Source organism: Entelurus aequoreus, linkage group LG27 (genome assembly GCF_033978785.1).
Source record: "Entelurus aequoreus isolate RoL-2023_Sb linkage group LG27, RoL_Eaeq_v1.1, whole genome shotgun sequence".
Taxonomy (NCBI): Eukaryota; Metazoa; Chordata; class Actinopteri; order Syngnathiformes; family Syngnathidae; genus Entelurus; species Entelurus aequoreus.
In genome coordinates, this window is record NC_084757.1 from 35,048,349 (window position 1) to 35,074,062 (window position 25,714).

At 39.7% G+C, this 25,714-nt stretch overlaps 1 protein-coding gene across 1 annotated transcript in view; it reads left to right on the forward strand.

The window, feature by feature from the left end:
• Nucleotides 1–25,714, forward strand: part of LOC133644381 (coiled-coil and C2 domain-containing protein 2A-like) — a 104,117-nt gene that overhangs the window by 22,372 nt on the left and 56,031 nt on the right. The window contains exons 13-25 of the mRNA XM_062038801.1: nt 3,000–3,212; nt 3,274–3,380; nt 4,466–4,606; nt 4,677–4,833; nt 4,924–5,201; nt 9,146–9,323; nt 9,402–9,555; nt 18,576–18,723; nt 18,785–18,917; nt 19,008–19,211; nt 23,538–23,630; nt 23,726–23,817; nt 23,921–24,049. Coding sequence (XP_061894785.1) covers nt 3,000–3,212; nt 3,274–3,380; nt 4,466–4,606; nt 4,677–4,833; nt 4,924–5,201; nt 9,146–9,323; nt 9,402–9,555; nt 18,576–18,723; nt 18,785–18,917; nt 19,008–19,211; nt 23,538–23,630; nt 23,726–23,817; nt 23,921–24,049 — 2,027 coding nt within the window. The remainder of the gene's footprint in view (nt 1–2,999; nt 3,213–3,273; nt 3,381–4,465; nt 4,607–4,676; nt 4,834–4,923; nt 5,202–9,145; nt 9,324–9,401; nt 9,556–18,575; nt 18,724–18,784; nt 18,918–19,007; nt 19,212–23,537; nt 23,631–23,725; nt 23,818–23,920; nt 24,050–25,714) is intronic.

Sequence of the window (25,714 nt, forward strand, 5' to 3'; positions counted from 1 at the left end):
TCTTGGAGTGGTGATCCGCTCCACTCAGTGCACTTCATTTGTCAGGAGCAATGAACTGTCAGCGAATTTAATTAATTTTACCTCACTGAATACCACTGATTTTCACGCGGTTTTTTTTGTCAAACGTGTAGCTATGATAACGGACACATGCTTTGGCGTTTTTATTATTTATAGTTTGCTTAACAGTAATATAATATTCTTATACGCTATAAGTGACCAGACGTCCGAGATCAAAACTGGGAATATAATCCCAGAGAAGGGGGAAAAAAACGGTCAGCTATTTTTAAGTTGAAGAAACAATATGATTAGGTTATATATACATGCGTATATCCTACATAAACAATGTATGAATACATTAGATATCTATATATCTTAGGGACCTATAGACTGCAGCAGCAGAGAGTTTATTCTGTCTTGACACTTTGTATTGATATTTTCTATTACATTCTTCCCTTAAATGATAATGTTTACAGTGATTGTTTTATATGTATTTTTTATGTATGTCGCTTTGGATAAAAGCGTCTGCCAAATACTTAAACATAAACATATATAAACACCGGAAAGTCTTTATATCAGCTAAAACCACCAATCTGTTATACTGGATTCAGAATAAAACCAAATGCTGTCTTACCCAACAATGTTAGTATTTGAACATTGTTACTTGAAGACTTATTCCTGGTTACAATTATACTGTTAAGAAAGTATTGTCTTATATTTTGCCTAAAATGAGAATGCATCATAATCAGTGGCGGCTGGTGAATTTTGTTTTAGGTGGGGCTGAAAGTTTGTAAACCAAACCCCTGTAGGGGTGTCATCCTCCCCCAGAAGATTTCTTTGTGATTCTCACATACAAATATTGAAGATCTTTGCTCCTTCTCAACTCTGTGGTTATATTATTTTCATAAAATACAACCAATAGTATGTTAATGTTTGTTTTTGCAAATGTGTTTATTCTGTAAAGGAATGAGTTAAATGTTTAACATTGTTTAAACTATTAAAACGACTGGTTAATAGTGCTATTATGAATTACAATGTCAGCACTATTTTTTTCCCTGCAATTTCAAATGCACTTGTTTTAATAAATAAATACAGCGTTTTAAAAGCATACACAATCTGTGTAAAAATATTAGTCTGTGGTTAAAAGGACTTGAAAGGACTCGAAACTCAAAATGCAGGACTTGGGACTTGACTTGAGACTTTCTAGTCTTGACTTTGGACTTGACTCGGGACTTGCCTGTCTTGACTCGGGACTTGACTCGAGACTTGAGGGCAAAGACTTGAGACTTACTTGTGACTTGCAAAGCAATGACTTGGTCCCACCTCTGGTACTAACCTTTAACAGTTAATTTTACTAATTTTCATTAATTACTAGTTTCTATGTAACTGATTTTATATTGTTTTACTTTCTTTTTTATTCAAGAAAATGTTTTTAATTTATTTATCTTATTTTATTTTATTAATTTAAAAAAAAAAGGACCTTATCTTCACCATACCTGGTTGTCCAAATTAGGCATAATAATGTGTTAATTCCACAACTGTATATATCAGTATCGGTATCGGTTGATATCGGTATCGGTAATTAAAGAGTTGGACAATATCGGATATCGGCAAAAAGCCATTATCGGACATCCCTAGTCACGATACATCACACTATCATACTTCATGCTGGGTCACGATACATCACACTATCATACTTCATGCTGGGTCACGATACATCACACTATATCATACTTCATGCTGGGTCACGATACATCACACTATATCATACTTCATGCTTGGTCACGATACATCACACTTTATCGCACTGTACATGTTACACAATGCAGTGGGACACTTGGACCAAGCTACGTGACGCCATCATGCGGCATCACTATCTAGCATACGTCACGCTACATCTTTATGCACTGCAAAAAGTCAGTGTTCAAAAACAAGAAAGAAAAATACAAAAATGAGGGGTGTTTTATTTGAACTAAGCAAAATTATCTGCCAATAGAACAAGAAAATGTGGCTTGTCAAGATTTTCCAAAACAAGTAAAATTAGCTATTCTCAATGAACCCAAAAATACCTTAAAATAAGTATATTCTCACTAATAACAAGTGTACTTTTCTTGGTAGAAAAAAAAAGAGACCTTTTTTGCTCAATATGTTGAAAAATATTCTTAAATGAAGTAAATGCTAGTGCCATTATCTTGACATAATGATATGCGCTCGGCATTACATTTCTTGAAACCAGAAAACTTGTACCAAAAACTAATTTATTGTTCTTAATGGAAAGGCAACAAGGCAACATCTTGTTACTCTCGGGGTCTCCTAGCCACTCAGGCAAATTATATGGTCTAAAAATGCATTTTTCCATGGATAACATGACATCATCGCGCCAAGTGCGTGCTCTTTCAGTCAATTAGTGCGCATATATACAGCCGGGCCCCCGGACAAAATGTTTTTCATTGTAATTTTGAGGAATTTATCTGAATGTGCATGAACTATTTCTGTTCAAAATTGTTTGAAATGTTAAATGTTTAAATATTAACTGTCAGTTTGCTGTACTGTGCCAACTGTACTACTATATGAGTACGTGTTTTCTATTGTTTCATTGAAAATAAAACAGCAAAGCCCATTTGGCTGTCATCTGTTTTAATTATGAGACACAATAGTGTCAAAATCATGATTTTTTTTTTTCATGCTTGAAATAAGAAATGATTATACTTGTGAGTGTTGATGACCCAGCTTTGCATCAGTTGATGTTCTAGTTTCAAGCATGTTTTACTCAATATAGGTCATCAAATCTCAGCAACAAGCTGTAATCTCTTACTGAGATCATTTAGGACCAAAACCCTTAAAACAAGTAAAAGACTCTAACATAAAATCTGCTTAGTGAGAAGAATTATCTTATTAGACAGAAAATAAGCAAATATCACCCTTATATTTCAGTTTTTGCAGCTTTCTAACTGTCATTCTGCTGCACACAACCTTATGCTCGGTGACGATTCCCTCCACAGCCGACGAAGTGCGGCCACACGCACCAGGCGTACATAGCCGGCGCAGCAGACTGCGAGGGAGACTACCAGCTGGATGTTGACGTGTCCGGACTCATCTTCTCCCATCACCCGCTCTTCAGTCGCGAGCACGTCCAGGGGGCACGCCTGGCCCAGCTCTACGACCAGTACCTGGACAGGCAGCGCAACAAGCTGGCAGAGCACCTCACGGACAAGGTGAACCTTCCTTTCCTCCCGCGACCCACGCTACATGATACTGAGGATGTGTGTGGTGCAGCTGAGCGGCCTGAGGAACACCATGAGAAACATGCTGGAGATCCACAGTGAGCAGAGCCTCTCTCCGGCCATGCAGCAGAGGATCGTGGAGTACGGCGTGGAGATCAAGTGAGTGGCTCACTTTTTAGGATGGAAAGTTTGTAAGTTATCACAAAAAACTCTGTGTTACATTGAGTTCTGTCAGGTGAGAAGACAAAAGCTGTCTTTTGAAACTTACCAAGAAGAATGCTCGTAAAACTCCACTGTGTAAGGGGGAGAGCCACACGAAGGGTTTTCAGTTTTCTCTCATGTATGGTAATCAACAGCTGGCCCAAGAACTTCAAAGCGGAGAGATGACAGGATCTGCCCAATTTCCAGACGAACTCTTTTTGAACTATTTTACGAACTCTTTTTGATTTTTGATTTTGACTTTTATTAAGGATCCCCATTAGCTGGTTGCCTCAACAACCCACTAGTCTTCCTGGGGTCCACAATTCAATACAATTACAAGTAAAAGCATATAATTATAACTACACAATACAGAAAAAAATAAAAGCATCAATAAAAAAACAAGCAAACAATTTACAGTCACAGAATAATAATTACCATATAAATATAACTACACAATATAAAACCAAACAAATCATCAATGAGCATACTAATTGAAAAACTCAGATAAAATATTACTCTCTTTTTAAAAACCTGTTTACTTTCAATGCTGGTGAGAATTCGAGGCAGGTTATTCCAGAGCGATAAAGATCTATAAATAAAAGATTTCCGCAAAGCATTCTTCCTGGGACGAGGGAGTACAAAATGCCCCTCACTGGATGCCCTGGTATTGTGATTATGTATAGTGCTACTGTGAACTATTTGGGCCATGAGAAAAGCAGGAGTTTTACTACCTTAGTTGAACTGACCTTTTCTGTGAATTGTTTACGACCTTTTCTGTGAACTTTTTGTGACCTTTGTCCTTTGGAAACAGCCGTGGCCATGTGGCCGCGGAGGGTCCAAAATAAAAGAAGGAGGCATACAATCTTTTGGCAGAGCGTGCTGGAGATTGTAGAAGGATACAATGTCCGGGCGACTCTCCTCAATATATTGAGTCCAAATTGAATTCTGTCTCTGTTTAATTCTTTGCCTCTTGTCTTGTTTAATAGATGTCATCAATGTTTGAAACACAGAAACTATTCCTCCTCTTGCTCAATTTGCCCCAGGAACACACGGCAGCTGCGAGACAGCGAGCAGGAGAAGGACAGAGCTCTGCTGAAGAGCCTGGTCAAAGTGTGGAAGGAGATCAAGTCCTTGAGAGAGTTCCAGAAGTTTACCAACACACCTTACAAGCTCTGCCTCAGAAGGTGTTTTTTTGAAGTGCCGACTTCAGTCGTGACCAAACGTCATCATTCATATTCAACTCGTGTTGCCCAGGGAGAACGTAGACCGGCTGACCGACGAGCAAGAGTACGAGAAGGAAGTCCTGGCAGAGGTGTGGGAGCTGGAGGCTGAGGAAGACGTGGACTACCAGAGGAAGCTGGCAGAGTACAAGAAGCAGCTGGACCAGTGGAAGACGTGGAGGAGGAAACAGGTAAAGGACACCAGGTGTACCTAATGAAAAGGCCGGGGTTGCATCCGGCTCCCGGTTCGTCGTGACATGTTCGCGTTACACCTTTGACAGAAATCCCAAAAGAAGCAGAAGAAGATGAAGAAGAAGAAGAAAGGACAACCGCAAGAAGAAACGGAAGAAGATGAAAATGACCCAGACGCGAACGAATCAGACGGGGCCGTGGATGATGGTCCCCCCAAGCCGGAGCCCCCGGAGAAGTTGGACTTTGACGCCATAGAACAGCAGGTCAGGGAGAAGGCGTCCAGAATACGCCGGAAACCTGGAGAGGCCATTCTCATCCCAGAGATGTCTGCTTCCGGAAAGATTTCAGCGGCAGACCTCTGCCCCAAGTGAGACAGTAGTATTATATATATAGTATATTACTATATATATTACCACAGTAATACTATTATCTTGTATTTTGATATTATTACTACTAATATTATACTGCATTATGACCACAGTAATACTATTATCTTGTATTTTGATATTATTACTACCGGTACTACTAATATTATACTGCATTATGACCACAGTAATACTATTATCTTATATTTTGATATCATTACTACTACTAATATTATACTGCATTATGACCACAGTAATACTATTATCTTGTATTTTGATATTATTACTACTACTACTAATATTGTACTGCATTATGACCACATTAATGGTGTTATCTTGTATTCTGATAGTATTACTACTACTAATATTATACTGCATTGTGACCACAATAAGACCATTATCTTGTATTTTGATATTATTACTTCTACTAATATTATACTGCATTATAACCACAGTAATACTGTTATCTTGTAATTTGATATAATTACTATTACTAATATTATACTGCATTATGACCATAGTAATACTGTTATCTTGTATTCTGACATTATTACTACTACTACTAATATTATACTGCATTATGACCACAGTAATAATATTATCTTGTATTTTGACATTATTACTACTAATATTATACTGCATTATGACCACAGTAATACTATTATCTTGTATTTTGATTAGATGCTATGCCTCTGGTTCATATGGTTCTAATCATGTCAGCAGGAAACCACTCCCTGAGGATCTCAGAGCTCGAGATGGTTCATGTGGTTCTAACAAGTCAGCAGGAGACCATTTCCAGAGGTTCTCAGAGCTTGAGATGGTTCATATAGTTCTAACATGTCAGCAGGAGACTATTCCCTGAGGTTCTCAGAGCTCAAGATGGTTCATATGGTTCTAACATGTCAGCAGGAAACCACTCCCTGAGGTTGTCAGAGGTCGAGATGGTTCGTATGGTTCTAACATGTCGGCAGGAGACCACTCCCTGAGGTTGTCAGAGGTCGAGATGGTTCGTATGGTTCTAACATGTCGGCAGGAGACCACTCCCTGAGGTTGTCAGAGCTGGAGATGGTTTATATGGTTCTAACATGTCAGCAGGAGACCACTCCCTGAGGTTCTCAGAGCTCGAGATGGTTCATGTGGTTCTAACATGTCAGAGATGTACTTTGGCACAAGACCATGAGAAGACTTGTACACAAGGAGAGATGGTTTAAAGTATATTCTCTGCGCAACAGTAAGTCAGTGCAATTACCTAAGCCATGGACTAATTTGGTCATATTTCCTGGTTCTAGTCAGGACTCGAGCAGCAGCATTCTGGATGTACTGCAGCTGCTTTACAGCTGGTTGAGGGAGCCCAGTGAGAAGGCCATGACAGTAGTCTAACCTGCTGTAGACCAAGGCATGGATCAGTCTTTCTAAGTCTGATTTAGACATTATTCCTCTGGTTTTAAAAATGTTTCAGGTGGCCTAGTGACCGCAATTACAGGTTGAACAATAGGGGTCCTAGAATGGAGACCTGAGGAACCCCACAGGTCACAGCCATTTGGTCAGAGACACCGTTACCAATTCCAACAAAGTATGTCCCGTGATGGAGACAGGACTTGAACCAGTTAAGGACAGAACCAAATATTCCCACCCAGTGTTCTAACCTCTGTTTGAAGATAGTATGGTCAACTGTGTCAAAGGCAGCGCTCAGGTCCAGCAAAACCAAGACTGAGACTCTTCCCACATCTGTGTTCCGGCAGATGTCATTTGCCACCATGATCCAAGCAGTTTCAGTCCTGTAGTGGAACTAAAACCTGACTGGAAAGTATTAAACACATTGTTCTATGGAAGAAAGTCACCAAGCTGTTGGTGTACAAACTTGTTCCAGAACTTTGACCAAAAATGTCAGCTTTGATATGGGCCGATTAGCTCTTCAGTACTGTGGCATCAAGACCGGTCTTCTTTGGGAGGGGCTTAATGACAGCAGTTTTTATGGTGTTTGGGAATGTTCCGGTCTGAAGTGAGATGTCAACTAGATGAGAGAATTGCTCAACACAGACTTTAGACATCTGGTGGGTCACTCACATTTTGTCTATCTGCGATTAATTTTGAGTGAAGTATAAACAAACTGGGATTATTGCAGACCTAATTTTGGATATTAATCACACTTCTTTGAATTGTTTACAAAATGTAAACTCTAAATTTAAACAACAGTAAACACATTCAACCCTCTTTAAAGATTGTAATTCAAAAGGTTCAAATGTTTTTAATGCTGATGTTTTCAAATATAATGAAATAAAAACGTCCCATGAACACACCACGGACACACCACAGACACAGCTAAACCGTGCAGGGGCGGTATAGCTCGGTTGGTAGAGTGGCTGTGCCAGCAACTTGAGGGTTCCAGGTTCGATCCCCGCTTCCGCCATCCAAGTCACTGCCGTTGTGTCCTTGGGCAAGACGTTTTACCAACCTGCTTCCAGTGCCACCCACACTGGTTTATATGTAACTTAAATATTGGGTTTCACTATGTAAAAGCGCATTGAGTCACTAGAGAAAAGCGCTATATAAATATAATTCACTTCACACATCGTGGAAACACAGTGGAAACACCATGGACACACCATGGACACACCATGGCCACACCATGGACACACCATGGACACACAGTAGAAACACCTTTGACACACCATGGAAACACCATGGACACACACCACAGACACACACGCCACGGACACACACACCACGGACACAGCTATACCGTGCAGGGGCGGTATAGCTCGGTTGGTAGAGTGGCCGTGCCAGCAACTTGAGGGTTCCAGGTTCGATCCCCGCTTCCGCCATCCAAGTCACTGCCGTTGTGTCCTTGGGAAAGACGTTTTACCAACCTGCTTCCAGTGCCACCCACACTGGTTTAAATGTAACTTAAATATTGGGTTTCACTATGTAAAAGCGCATTGAGTCACTAGAGAAAACCGCTATATAAATATAATTCACATCACACATCGTGGAAACACCATTGGCACACCATGGCCACACCATGGAAACACCATGGACACACACACACTGGACACACTATGGACACACCATGGACACACCATGGACACACAAACCGTGGAAACACAGTAGAAACACCTTTGACACATCATGGAACCCCATGGACACACACACCATGGACACACCATGGAAACAACATGGACACACCATGGACACACACAACCTGGACACACTATGGACAAACCATGGACACACTATGGCGCACCGTGGAAACACCTTTGATACACCATGGACACACCGTGGCCACACACACCGTGGACACACCATGGACACACAAACCGTGGAAACACAGTAGAAACACCTTTGACACATCATGGAACCCCATGGACACACACACCATGGACACACCATGGAAACAACATGGACACACCATGGACACACACACCCTGGACACACACAACCTGGACACACTATGGCGCACCGTGGAAACACCTTTGATACACCATGGAAACACCATGGCCACACACACCGTGGAAACACCTTTGACACACCATGGACACACCATGGAAACACCATGGACACACCATGGACACGCCATGGAAACAACATGGACACACCGTGGACACACCATGCACACACCATGGACACACACACCGTGGACACACCATGGAAACACCATGGACACACACACAGTGGAAACACAGTAGAAACACCTTTGACACACCATGGAAACACCATGGACACACACACTGTAGAAACACTTTTGACACACCATGGACACACACACCATGAACACACACTACGGACACACCACGTAAACACCGCAGACACACCGTGGACACACCATGGACCACACACTACGGACACACCGCGTAAACACCGCAGACACACCACGGAAACACCATGGACAAAAAACTACAGTAGCAGCCAGTGTTGGAACTTAGAAGATGTTTGTTGCCTCTTTCAGGGGGGAAATGGCTCGCAGGGAGGATGTTGCCAAACGCTGTGTTTTCATAAAGGTCCTCTACAACGACAAGGAAGTGTCTCAGACCAACAGCCGCACCCTCAACTCCGACTTCAAGGTGCACTTTGGCCAGATTTTCAACCTGAAAATCGTCAACTGTCCCAAAAGTATCACTTTGCAGGTACGGTATGCAACAGAAGAAGCATGCCACCTCACATGTTGGTGTTGTCAACCTCTTCCTGGGTGTGCACCGGTGCAGGTGTTTGAGGAGGTGGCCTCGTCCTGCTCCCTCCTGGCACAGGTCTACGTGCCCGTGCCAGGCTCCTCGGTGGTGGCGGGCAGTGCCCCTATGGAGGAGTTTGAGTTCAGCAGCAAGCAGAGGGTGATGTTTGACCACGAGGGCGTGGGCAGCGGTAAAGTGACACACTCACCACAAACTGACCTGTGCTTAGCAACCTTCCGACACAATCCGTAAACCCAGACCCCCACCAAGACTACATGATCTTAAGTTGGATCAGCAGCACTAAAGTGTCTTGTAGTCAGACAATATTTTCGGTATATTAGATGGACTTTTGACCTGACATGTTTGGACTGTCATCTGCAGTCTTCTTCAGAAGGGTCACCTGACCACTGTGACATGTTGCCCATCAGCTGTTCTTATAGGCGTGGCCAACCAGGCACACCTGTCAAGTCTACCTGGTTGGCAAAATATTCAACCTGTTCAGGAATTATGTGCTCACCCAGGCCTGGCCCTAACCAATCTGGCGCCCTAGGCAAGATTTTAGGTGCCCCCCCCCACATCAGCAGTGAAGTGTATATACTCACAAGAAACCGAATAGCTTTGTCTTTGACCTTTTTTTTTACTTAAAGAAAGCAAATCAACATATTATATGAGAATGTTATGTTATGATTATCTTTAACCGAATCACAGCAGTGCTCAAATTAAAAAAACCAGCATTCCCTCTCATGTGATATTGCTTAATTAACATTAATGATGTGCACTTTAACAACTAGGCTTACAACAATACCTAATATATAAAGGGGTGGAAAAGTGACTATTACCTGCAGGGCAAACATTAGCAAACCAGAAGGCAATAACAATGTAAACAAAAAACACCTGCTTAAAAGATCTAATACAAATGTCCCTGTGGAATGTAAGGTGGGAGTACTGTAATTACCTAACGTTACATTATTATTTTCCATAACAATTTATCCCCCTCCACAATATTAACCCGACGTTAAAACAGAACTAGCTATTTATTGATTAGCAATTGCCGAATCATGTAACATTAGCTTAATGCTAAAAAGCCAGGTTACTATCACATTCTGTAACAGACAAATAATTTTATGTAGGCTAACGTTACCTACATGCTACCTCCTGTCTTTTTCTCGTTTCTCCTCTTCTTTTCTCTTTTTTCTTCCCTGAGCACCTGACCGTTTTGGCCGTTTTGACATCTTGTGTTGATTTTTTGATGTGGTGACGTCCATAAACAGTCATGATACGGGAAGGGAGGGGGCGCACCGTGCGGGGGGATGGAGGGGGACGTAATGTTGTAACAAATAATATTTCTATTAAATAGGCTTTACTTTGCATTTTAATTAACGTGGGATTATTTTTTGTATTTAGAAATAATAGTACCAACTTTTTTTTTTTTTCCTCCAACATTTGTGGCACTGGCGTGGCGCCCCCTGATGGACGCCGCCCTTAGCATTTGCCTATACGGCCTATGCCACGGGCCGGCCCTGTGCTCACCTTCAACAATTCTAAAACAATCCTGGATTTCCTAGAATTTCCAGTTTTTAGGGACATCTTCCCCATTCAAAATGAACTATGCATTTTTCAAACTTTCACAATTCCCACATTTTTCAACCGATTCAAACCATTCCACCTTCAGCTCATTCAATTAATCCTGGAAATTCAAACGGCCATTTTTCAACATTCAACAAACTTCCAGGAAGTTCCTTTTTTTTTCTAACCTCATTTCCAACCTTTTTTAGTGCAATGACTCCTTTCACATTTTTCAACCCATTTCAACCGTTCCACTGTCTAAACATTCCTCGTAGTCAGGACAAAAAACCAAGTTGGTTTAGGAACTTAAAAAATTCCCGGTTTTCCCCAAATTCAGTAATACCATTTTTCAAATAAAAAACTGTTACTACTTCAACATTTCTTGACCGATTTTAAACAATTCCAACACCAAGCAATTCAGCTCATTCAGGATATTTATGCTCCTAATCATTTTCAGAAAAATCCCGCTTTTCCCCAAATTTCCAGGAAGTTCCCATTGAAATGAATGGGACCTTTTACCAAGTTGCACAATTCCCACATTTTTCAACCTTTCCAAAGCGTTCCACTCATCCTGGACATTCAAACTAACACTTCCCAAGCTCCAAACAAAATTCTGGTTTTCCTGGAAATTCAAACTCTTCAACATTGAAACCATTCCAACATTCAAACTATTCTTACATTCATACTACATTCTGTCAGCATTTCACTTCAACTTCAGCATTGGACCATTCACACATCATCTAGTTCTTCTTCTCCAGATTTTGGCGCGCTATACCTTCCACATTTTTCATCCATTTTTCCCTTGACAAATTCCAAAAACTCCCAGATTTCCCTGAATTCCAGGTTTTCCGGGACATTTTTCCCATTCAAAATGAATTGGCCATTTTTCAAACTTACACCATTTCCACATTTTTCAACCGATCCAAACCATTGCACCTTCAACATATTAACATAACATATTCATCCTGGACATTCAAACTATAATTTTTCAAAGTTCAAAAAGATTCCAGGAATTCCCAGAATTCCCCTTTTTCCTGTTGACTACTCTTTTCACATTTTTCAAACCCCTTCAACCGTTCTACCGTCGAAACATTCCTATTATCAGGGGAAAAAATGTAACTGTTTTTAAACTGGAAAAATTCCCGGTTTTCCTGAAATTCCAGGAATTCCGTCATACCATTTTTAAATTAAAACTGTTACTTCTTGATCAATTTAAACAATTTCAACATCAACCAATTCAGGACATTCATGCTCCTAATCATTTTAAAAAAAATCCCACTTTTCTCCAAATTCCCAAATTTCCAGGAAGTTCCCATTGAAATGAATGGGACCTTTTTCCAAGTTGCACAATTCTCACATTTTTCAACCTTTCCAAACCGTTCCACTCATCCTGGACATTCAAACTATAATTTTTCGAAGTTCAAAAAAATTCCAGGAATTCCCATTTTTTCTGTTGACTACTCCTTTCACATTTATCAAACCACTTCAACCGTTCTACTGTCGAAACATTCCTTTTATCAGGAAAAATTATTTTATTGTTTTTTGAACTGGAAAAATTCCTGGTTTTCCTGAAATTCCAGGAATTCCTTCATACCATTTTTAAATTAAAACTGTTACTACTTGATCGATTTAAACAATTCCAACATCAACCAATTCAGCTCATTCAGGACATTCATGCTCCTAATCATTTTCAAAACAATCCCGCTTTTCCCCAAATTTCCAGAAAGTTCCCATTGAAACGAATGGAACACTTTTCCTAGTTGCACAATTCCCACATTTTTTAACCTATTCAAACCATTCCAACATCAACACATTCCACTCATCCTGGACATTCAAACTAACACTTTCCCAAGCTCCAAACAAAATTCTGGTTTTCCTGGAAATTCCAACTCTTCAACATTGAAACCATTCCAACATTCAAACTATTCTTACATTCATACTACATTCTGTCAGCATTTCACTTCAACTTCAGCATTGGACCATTCACACATCATCTAGTTCTTCTTCTCCAGATTTTGGCGCGCTATACCTTCCACATTTTTCATCCATTTTTCCCTTGACAAATTCCAAAAATTCCCAGATTTCCCTGAATTCCAGGTTTTCCGGGACATTTTTCCCATTCAAAATGAATTGGCCATTTTTCAAACTTGCACCATTTCCACATTTTTCAACCGATCCAAACCATTGCACCTTCAACATATTAACATAACATATTCATCCTGGACATTCAAACTATAATTTTTCAAAGTTCAAAAAGATTCCAGGAATTCCCAGAATTCCCCTTTTTCCTGTTGACTACTCTTTTCACATTTTTCAAACCCCTTCAACCGTTCTACCGTCGAAACATTCCTATTATCAGGGGAAAAAATGTAACTGTTTTTTAAACTGGAAAAATTCCCGGTTTTCCTGAAATTCCAGGAATTCCGTAATACCATTTTTAAATTAAAACTGTTACTTCTTGATCAATTTCAACATCAACCAATTCAGGACATTCATGCTCCTAATCATTTTCAAAAAAGTCCCACTTTTCTCCAAATTCCCAAATTTCCAGGAAATTCCCATTGAAATGAATGGGACCTTTTTCCAAGTTGCACAATTCTCACATTTTTCAACCTTTCCAAACCGTTCCACTCATCCTGGACATTCAAACTATAATTTTTCAAAGTTAAAAAAAAATCCAGGAATTCCCCTTTTTTCAGTTGACTACTCCTTTCACATTTTTCAAACCACTTCAACCGTTCTACTGTCGAAACATTCCTATTATCAGGGAAAAAATGACATTGTTTTTTGAACTGGAAAAATTCCCGGTTTTCCTGAAATTCCAGGAATTCCGTAATACCATTTTTTAATTAAAAACTGTTACTACTTCCACATTTCTTGATTGATTTAAACAATTCCCACATTAACCAATTCAGCTCATTCAGGATGTTCATGCTCCTAATCATTTTCCAAACAATCCTGTTTTTCCCCAAATTTCCAGGAAGTTCCCATTGAAATGAATGGTATACTTTTTCCAAGTTGCACAATTCCCACATTTTACAACCTATTCCAACTTTAACACATTCCACTCATCCTGGACTTTCAAACTAACACTTTCCCAAGTTCCAAACCAAATTCCGGTTTTCCTGGAAATTCAACCTCTTCAACGTTGAGACCATTCCAACATCCAAACTGTTCTTACATTCATACTACATTCTGTCAGCATTTCCGTTCAACTTCAGCATTGGAGCATTCACACATCATCTAGTTCTTCTTCTTCTCCAGATTTTGGCGCGCTATACCTTCCACATTTTTCATTCGATTCAAATCGTTCAGCATATTCGAGAATCGTGGGCTTTTCCCTTGACAAATTCCAAAAATTCCCAGATTTCCCAGAATTCCAGGTTTTTCGGGACATTTATCCCCTTCAAATTGAATTGGCCATTTTTCAAACTTCCACATTTTTCAACCGATTTCAAACCATTCCACCTTCAACATATTAACATAACATATTCATCCTGGACATTCAAACTATAATTTTTCGAAGTTCAAAAAAATTCCAGGAATTACCCTTTTTTCTGTTGACTACTCCTCTCACATTTTTCAAACCACTTCAACCGTTCTACCGTCGAAACATTCCTCTTATCAGGAAAAAAAATTTAATTGTTTTTTTAACTAGAAAAAATTCCCCGGTTTTCTTGAAATTCCAGGAATTCCGTCATACCATTTTTAAATTTAAAACTGTTACTACTTGATCAATTTAAACAATTCCAACATCAACCAATTCAGCTCATTCAGGACATCCATGCTCCTAATCATTTTCAAAAAAATCCCACTTTTCTCCAAATTCCCAAATTTCCAGGAAGTTCCCATTGAAATGAATGGGACCTTTTTCCAAGTTGCACAATTGTCACATTTTTCAACCTTTCCAAACCGTTCCACTCATCCTGGACATTCAAACTATAATTTTTCGAAGTTCAAAAAAATTCCAGGAATTCCCATTTTTTTCTGTTGACTACTCCTTTCACATTTATCAAACCACTTCAACCGTTCTACTGTCGAAACATTCCTTTTATCAGGAAAAATTATTTTATTGTTTTTTGAACTGGAAAAATTCCTGGTTTTCCTGAAATTCCAGGAATTCCGTCATACCATTTTTAAATTAAAACTGTTACTACTTGATCGATTTAAACAATTCCAACATCAACAAATTCAGCTCATTCAGGACATTCATGCTCCTAATCATTTTCAAAACAATCCCGCTTTTCCCCAAATTTCCAGGAAGTTCCCATTGAAACGAATGGAACACTTTTCCTAGTTGCACAATTCCCACATTTTTCAACCAATTCAAACCATTCCAACATCAACACATTCCACTCATCCTGGACATTCAAACTAACACTTTCCCAAGTTCCAAACCAAATTCCGGTTTTCCTGGAAATTCAAACTCTTCAACGTTGAGACCATTCCAACATCCAAACTGTTCTTACATTCAAACTACATTCTGTCAGCATTTCCGTTCAACAGTTAAAAAAAATTCCAGGAATTCCCATTTTTTCAGTTGACTACTCCTTTCACATTTTTCAAACCACTTCAACCGTTCTACTGTCGAAACATTCCTATTATCAGGAAAAAAAATGACATTGTTTTTTGAACTGGAAAAATTCCCGGTTTTCCTGAAATTCCAGGAATTCCGTAATACAATTTTTAAATTAAAACTGTTACTACTTGATCGATTTAAACAATTCCAACATTAACCAATTCATCCATGCTTCTAATCATTTTCAAAAAAGTCCCACTTTTCTCCAAATTCCCAAATTTCCAGGAAATTCACATTGAAATGAATGGGACCTTTTTCCAAGTTGCACAATTCTCACATTTTTCAACCTTTCCAAACCGTTCCACTCATCCTGGACATTCAAACTATAATTTTTCAAAGTTAAAAAAAATTCCAGGAATTCCCCTTTTTTCAGTTGACTACTCCTTTCACATTTTTCAAACCACTTCAACCGTTCTACTGTCGAAACATTCCTATTATCAGGGAAAAAAATGACATTGTTTTTTGAACTGGAAAAATTCCTGGTTTTCCTGAAATTCCAGGAATTCCGTAATACCATTTTTTAATTAAAAACTGTTACTACTTCCACATTTCTTGATCGATTTAAACAATTCCTACATCAACCAATTCAGCTTATTCAGGATGTTCATGCTCCTAATCATTTTCAAAACAATCCTGCTTTTCCCCAAATTTCCAGGAAGTTCCCATTGAAATGAATGGTATACTTTTTCCAAGTTGCACAATTCCCACATTTTACAACCTATTCCAACTTTAACACATTCCACTCATCCTGGACATTCAAACTAACACTTTCCCTAGTTCCAAACCAAATTCTGGTTTTCCTGGAAATTCAAACTCTTCAACGTTGAGACCATTCCAACATCCAAACTATTCTTACATTCATACTACATTCTGTCAGCATTTCCGTTCAACTTCAGCATTGGAGCATTCACACATCATCTAGTTCTTCTTCTTCTCCAGATTTTGGCGTGCTATACCTTCCACATTTTTCATTCGATTCAAACCGTTCAGCCTATTCGAGAATCGTGGGCTTTTCCCTTGACAAATTCCAAAAATTCCCAGATTTCCCAGAATTCCAGGTTTTTCGGAACATTTATCCCCTTCAAATTGAATTGGCCATTTTTCAAACTTCCACATTTTTCAACCGATTTCAAACCATTCCACCTTCAACATATTAACATAACATATTCATCCTGGACATTCAAACTATAATTTTTCGAAGTTCAAAAAAATTCCAGGAATTCCTCTTTTTTCTGTTGACTACTCCTCTCACATTTTTCAAACCACTTAAACCGTTCTACCGTCGAAACATTCCTCTTATCAGGAAAAAAAATTCAATTGTTTTTTGAACTAGAAAAAATTCCCGGTTTTCCTGAAATTCCAGGAATTCCGTCATACCATTTTTAAATGAAAACTGTTACTACTTGATGGATTTAAACAATTCCAACATTAACCAATTCAGCTCATTCAGGACATCCATGCTCCTAATCATTTTCAAAAAAGTCCCGCTTTTTTCCAAATTCCCAAGTTTCCAGGAAATTCCCATTGAAATGAATGGGACCTTTTTCCAAGTTGCACAATTCTCACATTTTTCAACCTTTCCAAACCATTCCACTCATCCTGGACATTCAAACTATAATTTTTCAAAGTTAAAAAAAATTCCAGGAATTCCCCTTTTTTCAGTTGACTACTCCTTTCACATTTTTCAAACCACTTCAACCATTCTGTCGAAACATTCCTATTATCAGGAAAAAAAATGACATTGTTTTTTGAACTGGAAAAATTCCCGGTTTTCCTGAATTTCCAGGAATTCCGTCATACCATTTTTAAATTAAAACTGTTACTACTTGATCAATTTAAACAATTCCAACATCAACCAATTCAGCTCATTCAGGACGTCCATGCTCCTAATCATTTTCAAAACAATCCCACTTTTCTCCAAATTCCCAAATTTCCAGGAAGTTCCCATTGAAATGAATGGGACCTTTTTCCAAGTTGCACAATTCTCACATTTTTCAACCTTTCCAAACCGTTCCACTCATCCTGGACATTCAAACTATAATTTTTCGAAGTTCAAAAAAATTCCAGGAATTCCCATTTTTTCTGTTGACTACTCCTTTCACATTTATCAAACCACTTCAACCGTTCTACTGTCGAAACATTCGTATTATCAGGGGAAAAAATGACATTGTTTTTTTAACTGGAAAAATTCCCGGTTTCCCCGAAATTCCAGGAATTCCGTAATACAATTTTTAAATTAAAACTGTTACTACTTGATCGATTTAAACAATTCCAACATTAACCAATTCATCCATGCTCCTAATCATTTTCAAAAAAGTCCCACTTTTCTCCAAATTCCCAAATTTCCAGGAAATTCCCATTGAAATGAATGGGACCTTTTTCCAAGTTGCACAATTCTCACATTTTTCAACCTTTCCAAACCGTTCCACTCATCCTGGACATTCAAACTATAATTTTTCAAAGTTAAAAAAAATTCCAGGAATTCCCCTTTTTTCAGTTGACTACTCCTTTCACATTTTTCAAACCACTTCAACCGTTCTACTGTCGAAACATTCCTATTATCAGGGGAAAAAATGACATTGTTTTTTGAACTGGAAAAATTCCCGGTTTTCCTGAAATTCCAGGAATTCCGTAATACCATTTTTAAATTAAAACTGTTACTACTTGATGGATTTAAACAATTCCAGCATTAACCAATTCAGCTCATTCAGGACATTCATGCTCCTAATCATTTTCAAAACAATCCCGCTTTTCCCCAAATTTCCAGGAAGTTCCCATTGAAACGAATGGGACACTTTTCCTAGTTGCACAATTCCCACATTTTTTAACCTATTCAAACCATTCCAACATCAACACATTCCACTCATCCTGGACATTCAAACTAACACTTTCCCAAGTTCCAAACCAAATTCCGGTTTTCCTGGAAATTCAAACTCTTCAACATTGAGACCATTCAAACTATTCTTACATTCATACTACATTCTGTCAGCATTTCAAATAAAATGCATTCTTCATCTTCCCATATGTTGTCTTGTTTATATGTGATCCGGTCTCCTCTTGGTCAGATGTTCCACTCTCCTTCGTGGCCGACGGCAGCAACCGAGTGGTCCTCCTGACTTCGGGCAAGGTGTCGTGCTGCGTGTCCTGGGGGGTCGGCGAGGACGACCTGCCGCTGGCCCCTCCCGTGTCTCAGATCCTGGGCAGCGTATTCGGGTAGGAGATCTTGATTGTGTAACAATGCCGTTTTAGTACTTGTTGTCATTTTGTGTTTCAGTGGTCATCCCGAAGCCGCCGCCCACATTGGACCATCTGGACTGGCTGACATGAAGAAAATTGGAGAGTGGGCCGCACAGTCTCGTCTGGACCCAAATGATCCCAGAAACACTTCCATCATGCAGCTCCTCAAAGTGAGCCTCTGAGAAGGTCCCCTCGTCGTCCGTGTGGTGTGTTTACATGTGTGTTTGTTTACATGTGTGTTTGTTTACGTGTGCGTGCAGGTGGCCAGCAGCGGAGAGGTGACGGCTGCCGACTACTTCCGTCTGGAGCAGCTGCAGGAAGAGTTCAACTTCGTGAGCGATGAAGACCTGGACAGGTCCAGGCGATTCCGTCTGCTGGTGCTCCGAAGCCAGGAAGTGCCCGAGTTTCGCAATTACAAGTGTGTCCCTGCTCAGGAGAGGGAGGTGACGGATAAAGTCTTCAAGGTAGGTCTCCCGAAGGTCAGTCAGTACACACATTCATTGGTTCCACTTGCCAAGGCACCGCGCACTAAAAAGGTAACTCAAATGGGCTTTAGAGTAGTCCGTGTACAGCTTGAGTAGCAGTACAACGACTGGTGGAGTGTGACATTGTGACGTTTTCTAAGGTGATAAACACCCACTCTGGTTATTCCGTGTTGAAGTCACCACATTAGCCATCTTGTTGACAGGAAACATGACACACAACTTCTTTGAAGAAGACAAACACATCTCAAAGATCTAATTACACACACACACAGATTGAGATACAGACACACAATTTAAAACATGCACACGCGGATCTGATTACACACACACATGTTGAGATACAGAAACACAATTTAAAACATGCACACGCGGATCTGGTTACACACACACACAGATTGAGATACAGACACACAAATTAAAAAAACACAAATACAGATCTGATTACACACACACAGATTAAGATACAGACACACAATTTAAAACATGCACACGCGGATCTGAATACACGCACACAGATTGAGATACAGACACACAATTTAAAACATGCACACGCGGGTCTGATTACACACACTCAGATTGAGATACAGACACACAATTTAAAACATGCACACGCTGATCTGAATACACACAGATTGAGATACAGACGCACACATTAAAACACACAAATGCGGATCTGATTACACACACAGATTGAGATACAGACTCACACATTAAAAAACACAAATGTGGATCTGATTACACACACAGATTGAGATACAGACGCACACATTAAAACACACAAATGCGGATCTGATTACACACACAGATTGAGATACAGACACACACATTAAAACACACAAATGTGGATCTGATTACACACACAGATTGAGATACAGACACACAAATTAAAACACACAAATGTGGATCTGATTACACACACAGGTCCAGATACAGACACACAAATACAAATCTGATTACACACACAGATTCAGATACAGACACACAATTTAAAACATGCACACGCGGATCTGAATACACACAGATTGAGATACAGACACACACATTAAAACACACGAATGCGGATCTGATTACACACACACAAATTAAGATACAGACACACAATTTAAAACATGCACTCGCGGATCTGAATACACACAGATTGAGATACAGACGCACACATTAAAACATACAAATGCGGATTACACACACAGATTGAGATACAGACACACACATTAAAACACACAAATGTGGATCTGATTACACACAAACATTGAGATACAGACACACAAATTAAAACACACAAATGTGGATCTGATTACACACACAGGTCCAGATACAAATTAAGATACAGACACACAATTTAATACATGCACTCGCGGATCTGAATACACACAGATTGAGATACAGACGCACACATTAAAACATACAAATGCGGATCTGATTACACACACAGATTGAGATACAGACACACAAATTAAAACACACAAATGTGGATCTGATTACACACACAGGTCCAGATACAGACACACAAATTAAGACACACAAATACAAATCTGGTTACACACACAGATTGAGATACAGACACACAATTTAAAACATGCACACGCGGATCTGAATACACACAGATTGAGATACAGACGCACACATTAAAACACACAAATGCGGATCTGATTACACACACACAGATTAAGATACAGACACACAATTTAAAACATGCACACGCGGATCTGAATACACACAGATTGAGATACAGACGCACACATTAAAACACACAAATGCGGATCTGATTACACACACACAGATTGAGATACAGACACACACATTAAAACACACAAATGTGGATCTCATTACACACACAGATTGAGATGCAGACACACAAATTAAAACACACAAATGTGGATCTGATTACACACACAGGTCCAGATAGAGACACACAAATTAAGACACACAAATACAAATCTGATTACACACACAGATTGAGATACAGATCCACAATTTAAAACATGCACTCGCGGATCTGAATACACACAGATTGAGATACAGACGCACACATTAAAACACACAAATGCAGATCTGATTACACACACACAGATTAAGATACATACACACAATTTAAAACATGCACTCGCGGATCTGAATACACACAGATTGTGATACCGACGCACACATTTAAACACACAAATGTGGATCTGATTGCACACACACAGATTGAGATACAGACGCACACATTAAAACACACAATTTAAAACATGCACTCGCGGATCTGAATACACACAGATTGAGATACAGACGCATACATTTAAACACACAAATGCGGATCTGATTACACACACACAGATTGAGATACAGACGCACACATTAAAACACAAATGCGGATCTGATAAAACACACACAGATTGAGATACAGACACACAAATTAAAACACACAAATACGGATCTGATTACACACACATATTGACACACAAATTAAAACACACAAATGTAGATCTGATTACACACACAGGTCCAGATACAGACACACAAATTAAAGCACACAAATACGAATCTGAATACACACACAGATCGAGATACAGACACACAAATTAAAACACAAATACGAATCTGATTACACACACAGATCAAGATACAGACACGCAAATTAAAACGCCAATACGAATCTGATTACGCACACAGATCGATATACAGACACACAAATTAAAACACACATATACAGATCTGATTACACACACACCGATCGAGATACAGACACACAATTTAAAACAAGCACACGCTGATCTGATTAGACGCACAGAGATACAAACACACAAATTAAAACACACACGCAAGTCTGATTACACACACAGGTTGAGACACATAATTGCAGGTCAGATTTCACACGTCAAGATACAGACACACAAATTAAAACACACATACAGATCTAAATACACACACACACACACACACGTAGAGTTACATACACGCAAATTAAAACCTGCGCATGCGGATCTGATTACACAGACACAGATTGAGATACACACAATTTAAAACGTGCACACGCGGATCTGAATACACACACACAGATTGAGATACAGACACACAATTCAAAACATGCACATGCGGATCTGGTTACACACACACAGATTGAGATACAGACACACACATTAAAAAACACAAATACAGATCTGATTACACACACACAGATTGAGATACACACACATAAATTAAAAAAACACAAATACAGATCTGATTACACACACACAGATTGAGTTACAGACACATACATTTAAAACCTGCACATGTGGATCGGATTACACACACACACAGATTGAAATACAGACACACAAATTAAAAAAACACAAATATGGATCTGATTACACACACACAGATTGAGATACAGACACACAAATCTGGATCTGATTACACACACATTAAAACACACAAATACGGATCTGATTACACACACAGATCGAGATACTGACACGCAAATTAAAAAAACATAAATACAGATCTGATTACACACACACAGATTGAGATACAGACACACAAATTAAAACCTGCACATGCAGATCTGACAACACACACACACAGATTGAGATACAGACACACAAATTAAAACACACAACTATGGATCTGATTACACATACACAGATTGAGATACAGACACACAAATACGGATCTAAAGACACACAGCTTGAGATACAGACACAAATTTAAAACCTGCACATGCTGATCTGATTACACACACACACAGATTGAGATAGACACACAAACTAAAATACACAAATACGGATCTGATTACTCACACATTGATATACAGACACACAAATGAAAAAACACAAATACGGATCTGATTACACACACACAGATTGAGATACAGGCACACAAATTTAAAACCTGCACATGCGGATCTGATTACACGCACACAGATTGAGATACAGACACACACAAACTAAAACGCACAAATATGGATCTGGTTACACACACAGATTGATATACAGACACACAAACTAAAACACATAAATACAGATCTGATTACACACACACAGATTGATATACAGACACACAAATTAAAACACAAATATGGATCTGATTACACACACAGATTATGACACATAAATTGGTACACAAACACGTAAATCAGATTACAGATGCACAGATTGAGATACGCATTGGCAAATAGTTTTGCTGCAATAGTACTTGTATAAAGATGAAGGTGAGGTCTTTTACACACCTGTGGAAGGTAACAAGATGTGTAATATGCACCCATCCCATGAAGTGGGAGGGGTGCACTGGCTTTACTCAGCCGCTGCGGCCTGACGGGTGGAGCTTGCCGATGTTTGCTTCCAGGAGTACGAGAAGAGGCTGAAGGATGGCGAGATCATCGACACCAAAGAACATCTGGATTCTCACCGAGCTTTAGTGGCCAAATACCTGCAGAAGGTGAGCACGACCACCCGCTGAAAGCGGAGCGGCTGACCACATGTTGAAACGGTCCCCCCCACCCCCCACCCCCCCACCCCACCCCACCCCCGCAGATCCGCGAGGCCGTCATCCACAGGTTCCTCCTGGCCAAACATCACTACCTGCTGTCTGACCTGGTGGTGGAGGAGGAGATGCCAAGTATCGGGTACCACGTCCAGCCCCACGTCTGGCATGCTGCATGTGTAGAAAGCACTAATCCACTCTCTCCTGTGCATGTTGCTGGCAAAATACAAACACACGTACAAAAGAGGAGCACATTTACTAAGAGGGCCTGATCGGCATCTTCGAGTTGAGAGTGAGAGGTTAGATTACCACGAGCTGTGGAGTCAGTGGCCAGTCAAAGTCAATGACAGGGCGGAAATCAAAAACCGTCTGACGTAAGTATGAGGATGTCGTGTCACGGCCTCTCTCTAGGCTCTCTCTGCCGAGGTTCTAGGCGGCGCTCTTTGAAAACACGCTCAGTGGGTTGTGGGGCCTTTTCTTGACTTGCAACTTCTCTGCTCTGGCATTCATCTCTCCTTCTTTCTCCTGCTGTGCATGTTTAACAGTGGTGCTGGTCCAGGGTACGTGACTTCTTCTTGCTTGCCTCCCTGCCCACAACCCAGCCCAGTAGGAGCTCAGTCCCACCAGGACATCTTACTTGTGGTCCTCCTTGTCCTCCTTCAAAGTCAGCCTCGTATTTATTTTCAACTACTAGTGTCTATTCGCCGCTCGAGCAGTCGCTATTGTCAAAGTGATCTTCCTCGAACTTGGAGCCCTACTGTATTTTTATTGGTAAGATAATCCCGGGTCAAGGTCTCGTTTACCATTTGTAACTTGTAGTACTTCAATGACAAAGTTATTTTGGGGAGATGTTTCTATTCGCAGCTCGAGCAGTTGCTATTGTCAAAGTGATCTTCCTCGAAATTGGAGCCCTACTGTATTTTTTATTAGTAAGCTAATCTCGTTCAAGGTCTCGTTTAACATTTCTAACTTGTAGTTCTTCAAGGACAAAGTTATTTTGGGGACATGATTCTATTCGCCGTTCGAGCAGTCGCTAATGTAAAAATTATCATCCTCGAACTTAGAGCCCTACTGTATTTTTATTAGTAAGCTAATTTCAGGTCAAGGTCTTGTTTACCATTTCTAACTTGTAGTTCTTCAAGGACAAAGGTATTTTGGGGAGATGTTTCTATTCGCAGCTCGAGCAGTCGCTATTGTCAAAGTGATCTTCCTCGAAATTGGAGCCCTACTGTATTTTTTTATTAGTAAGATAATCTCGGTCAAGGTCTCGTTTACCATTTCTAACTTGTAGTTTTTCAAGGACAAAGTTATTTTGGGGACATGTTTCTATTCGCCTCTTGAGCAGTCGCCATTGTCTAACTGAGCTTCCTTGAACTTGGAGCCCTACTGTATTTTTATTATTAAGCTAATCTCGGGTCAAGGTCTCTTTTACCATTTCTAACTTGTTGATCTTCAAGAACAAAGGTATTTTGGGGACATGATTCTATTCGCCGCTCGAGCAGTCACCATTGTCAAAGTGATCTTCCTCGAAATTGGAGCCCTACTGTATTTTTATTAGTAAGCTAATCTCAGGTCAAGGTCTTGTTTACTTACCATTTCTAACTTGTAGTTCTTCAAGGACAAAGTTATTTAGGGGACATGTTTCTATTCGCCGCTCGAGCAGTCACCATTGTCAAAATGATCTTCCTCAAACTTGGAGCCCTACTGTATTTTTATTGGTAAGCTAATCTCGGGTCAAGGTCTCGTTTACCATTTCTAACTCGTAGTACTTCAAGGACAAAGTTATTTTGGGGACATGATTCTATTCGCCGTTCGAGCAGTCGCTATTGTAAAAATTATCATCCTCGAACTTAGAGCCCTACTGTATTTTTATTAGTAAGCTAATCTCAGGTAAAGGTCTTGTTTACTTACCATTTCTAACTCGTAGTTCTTCAAGGACAAAGATATTTAGGGGACATGTTTCTGTTCTGAGGCCTGCTTTCATTCCTGGTGGGACTGAGCCTTGTTGTTGCCCTGACTTGCACTAAGACCATGTTTGC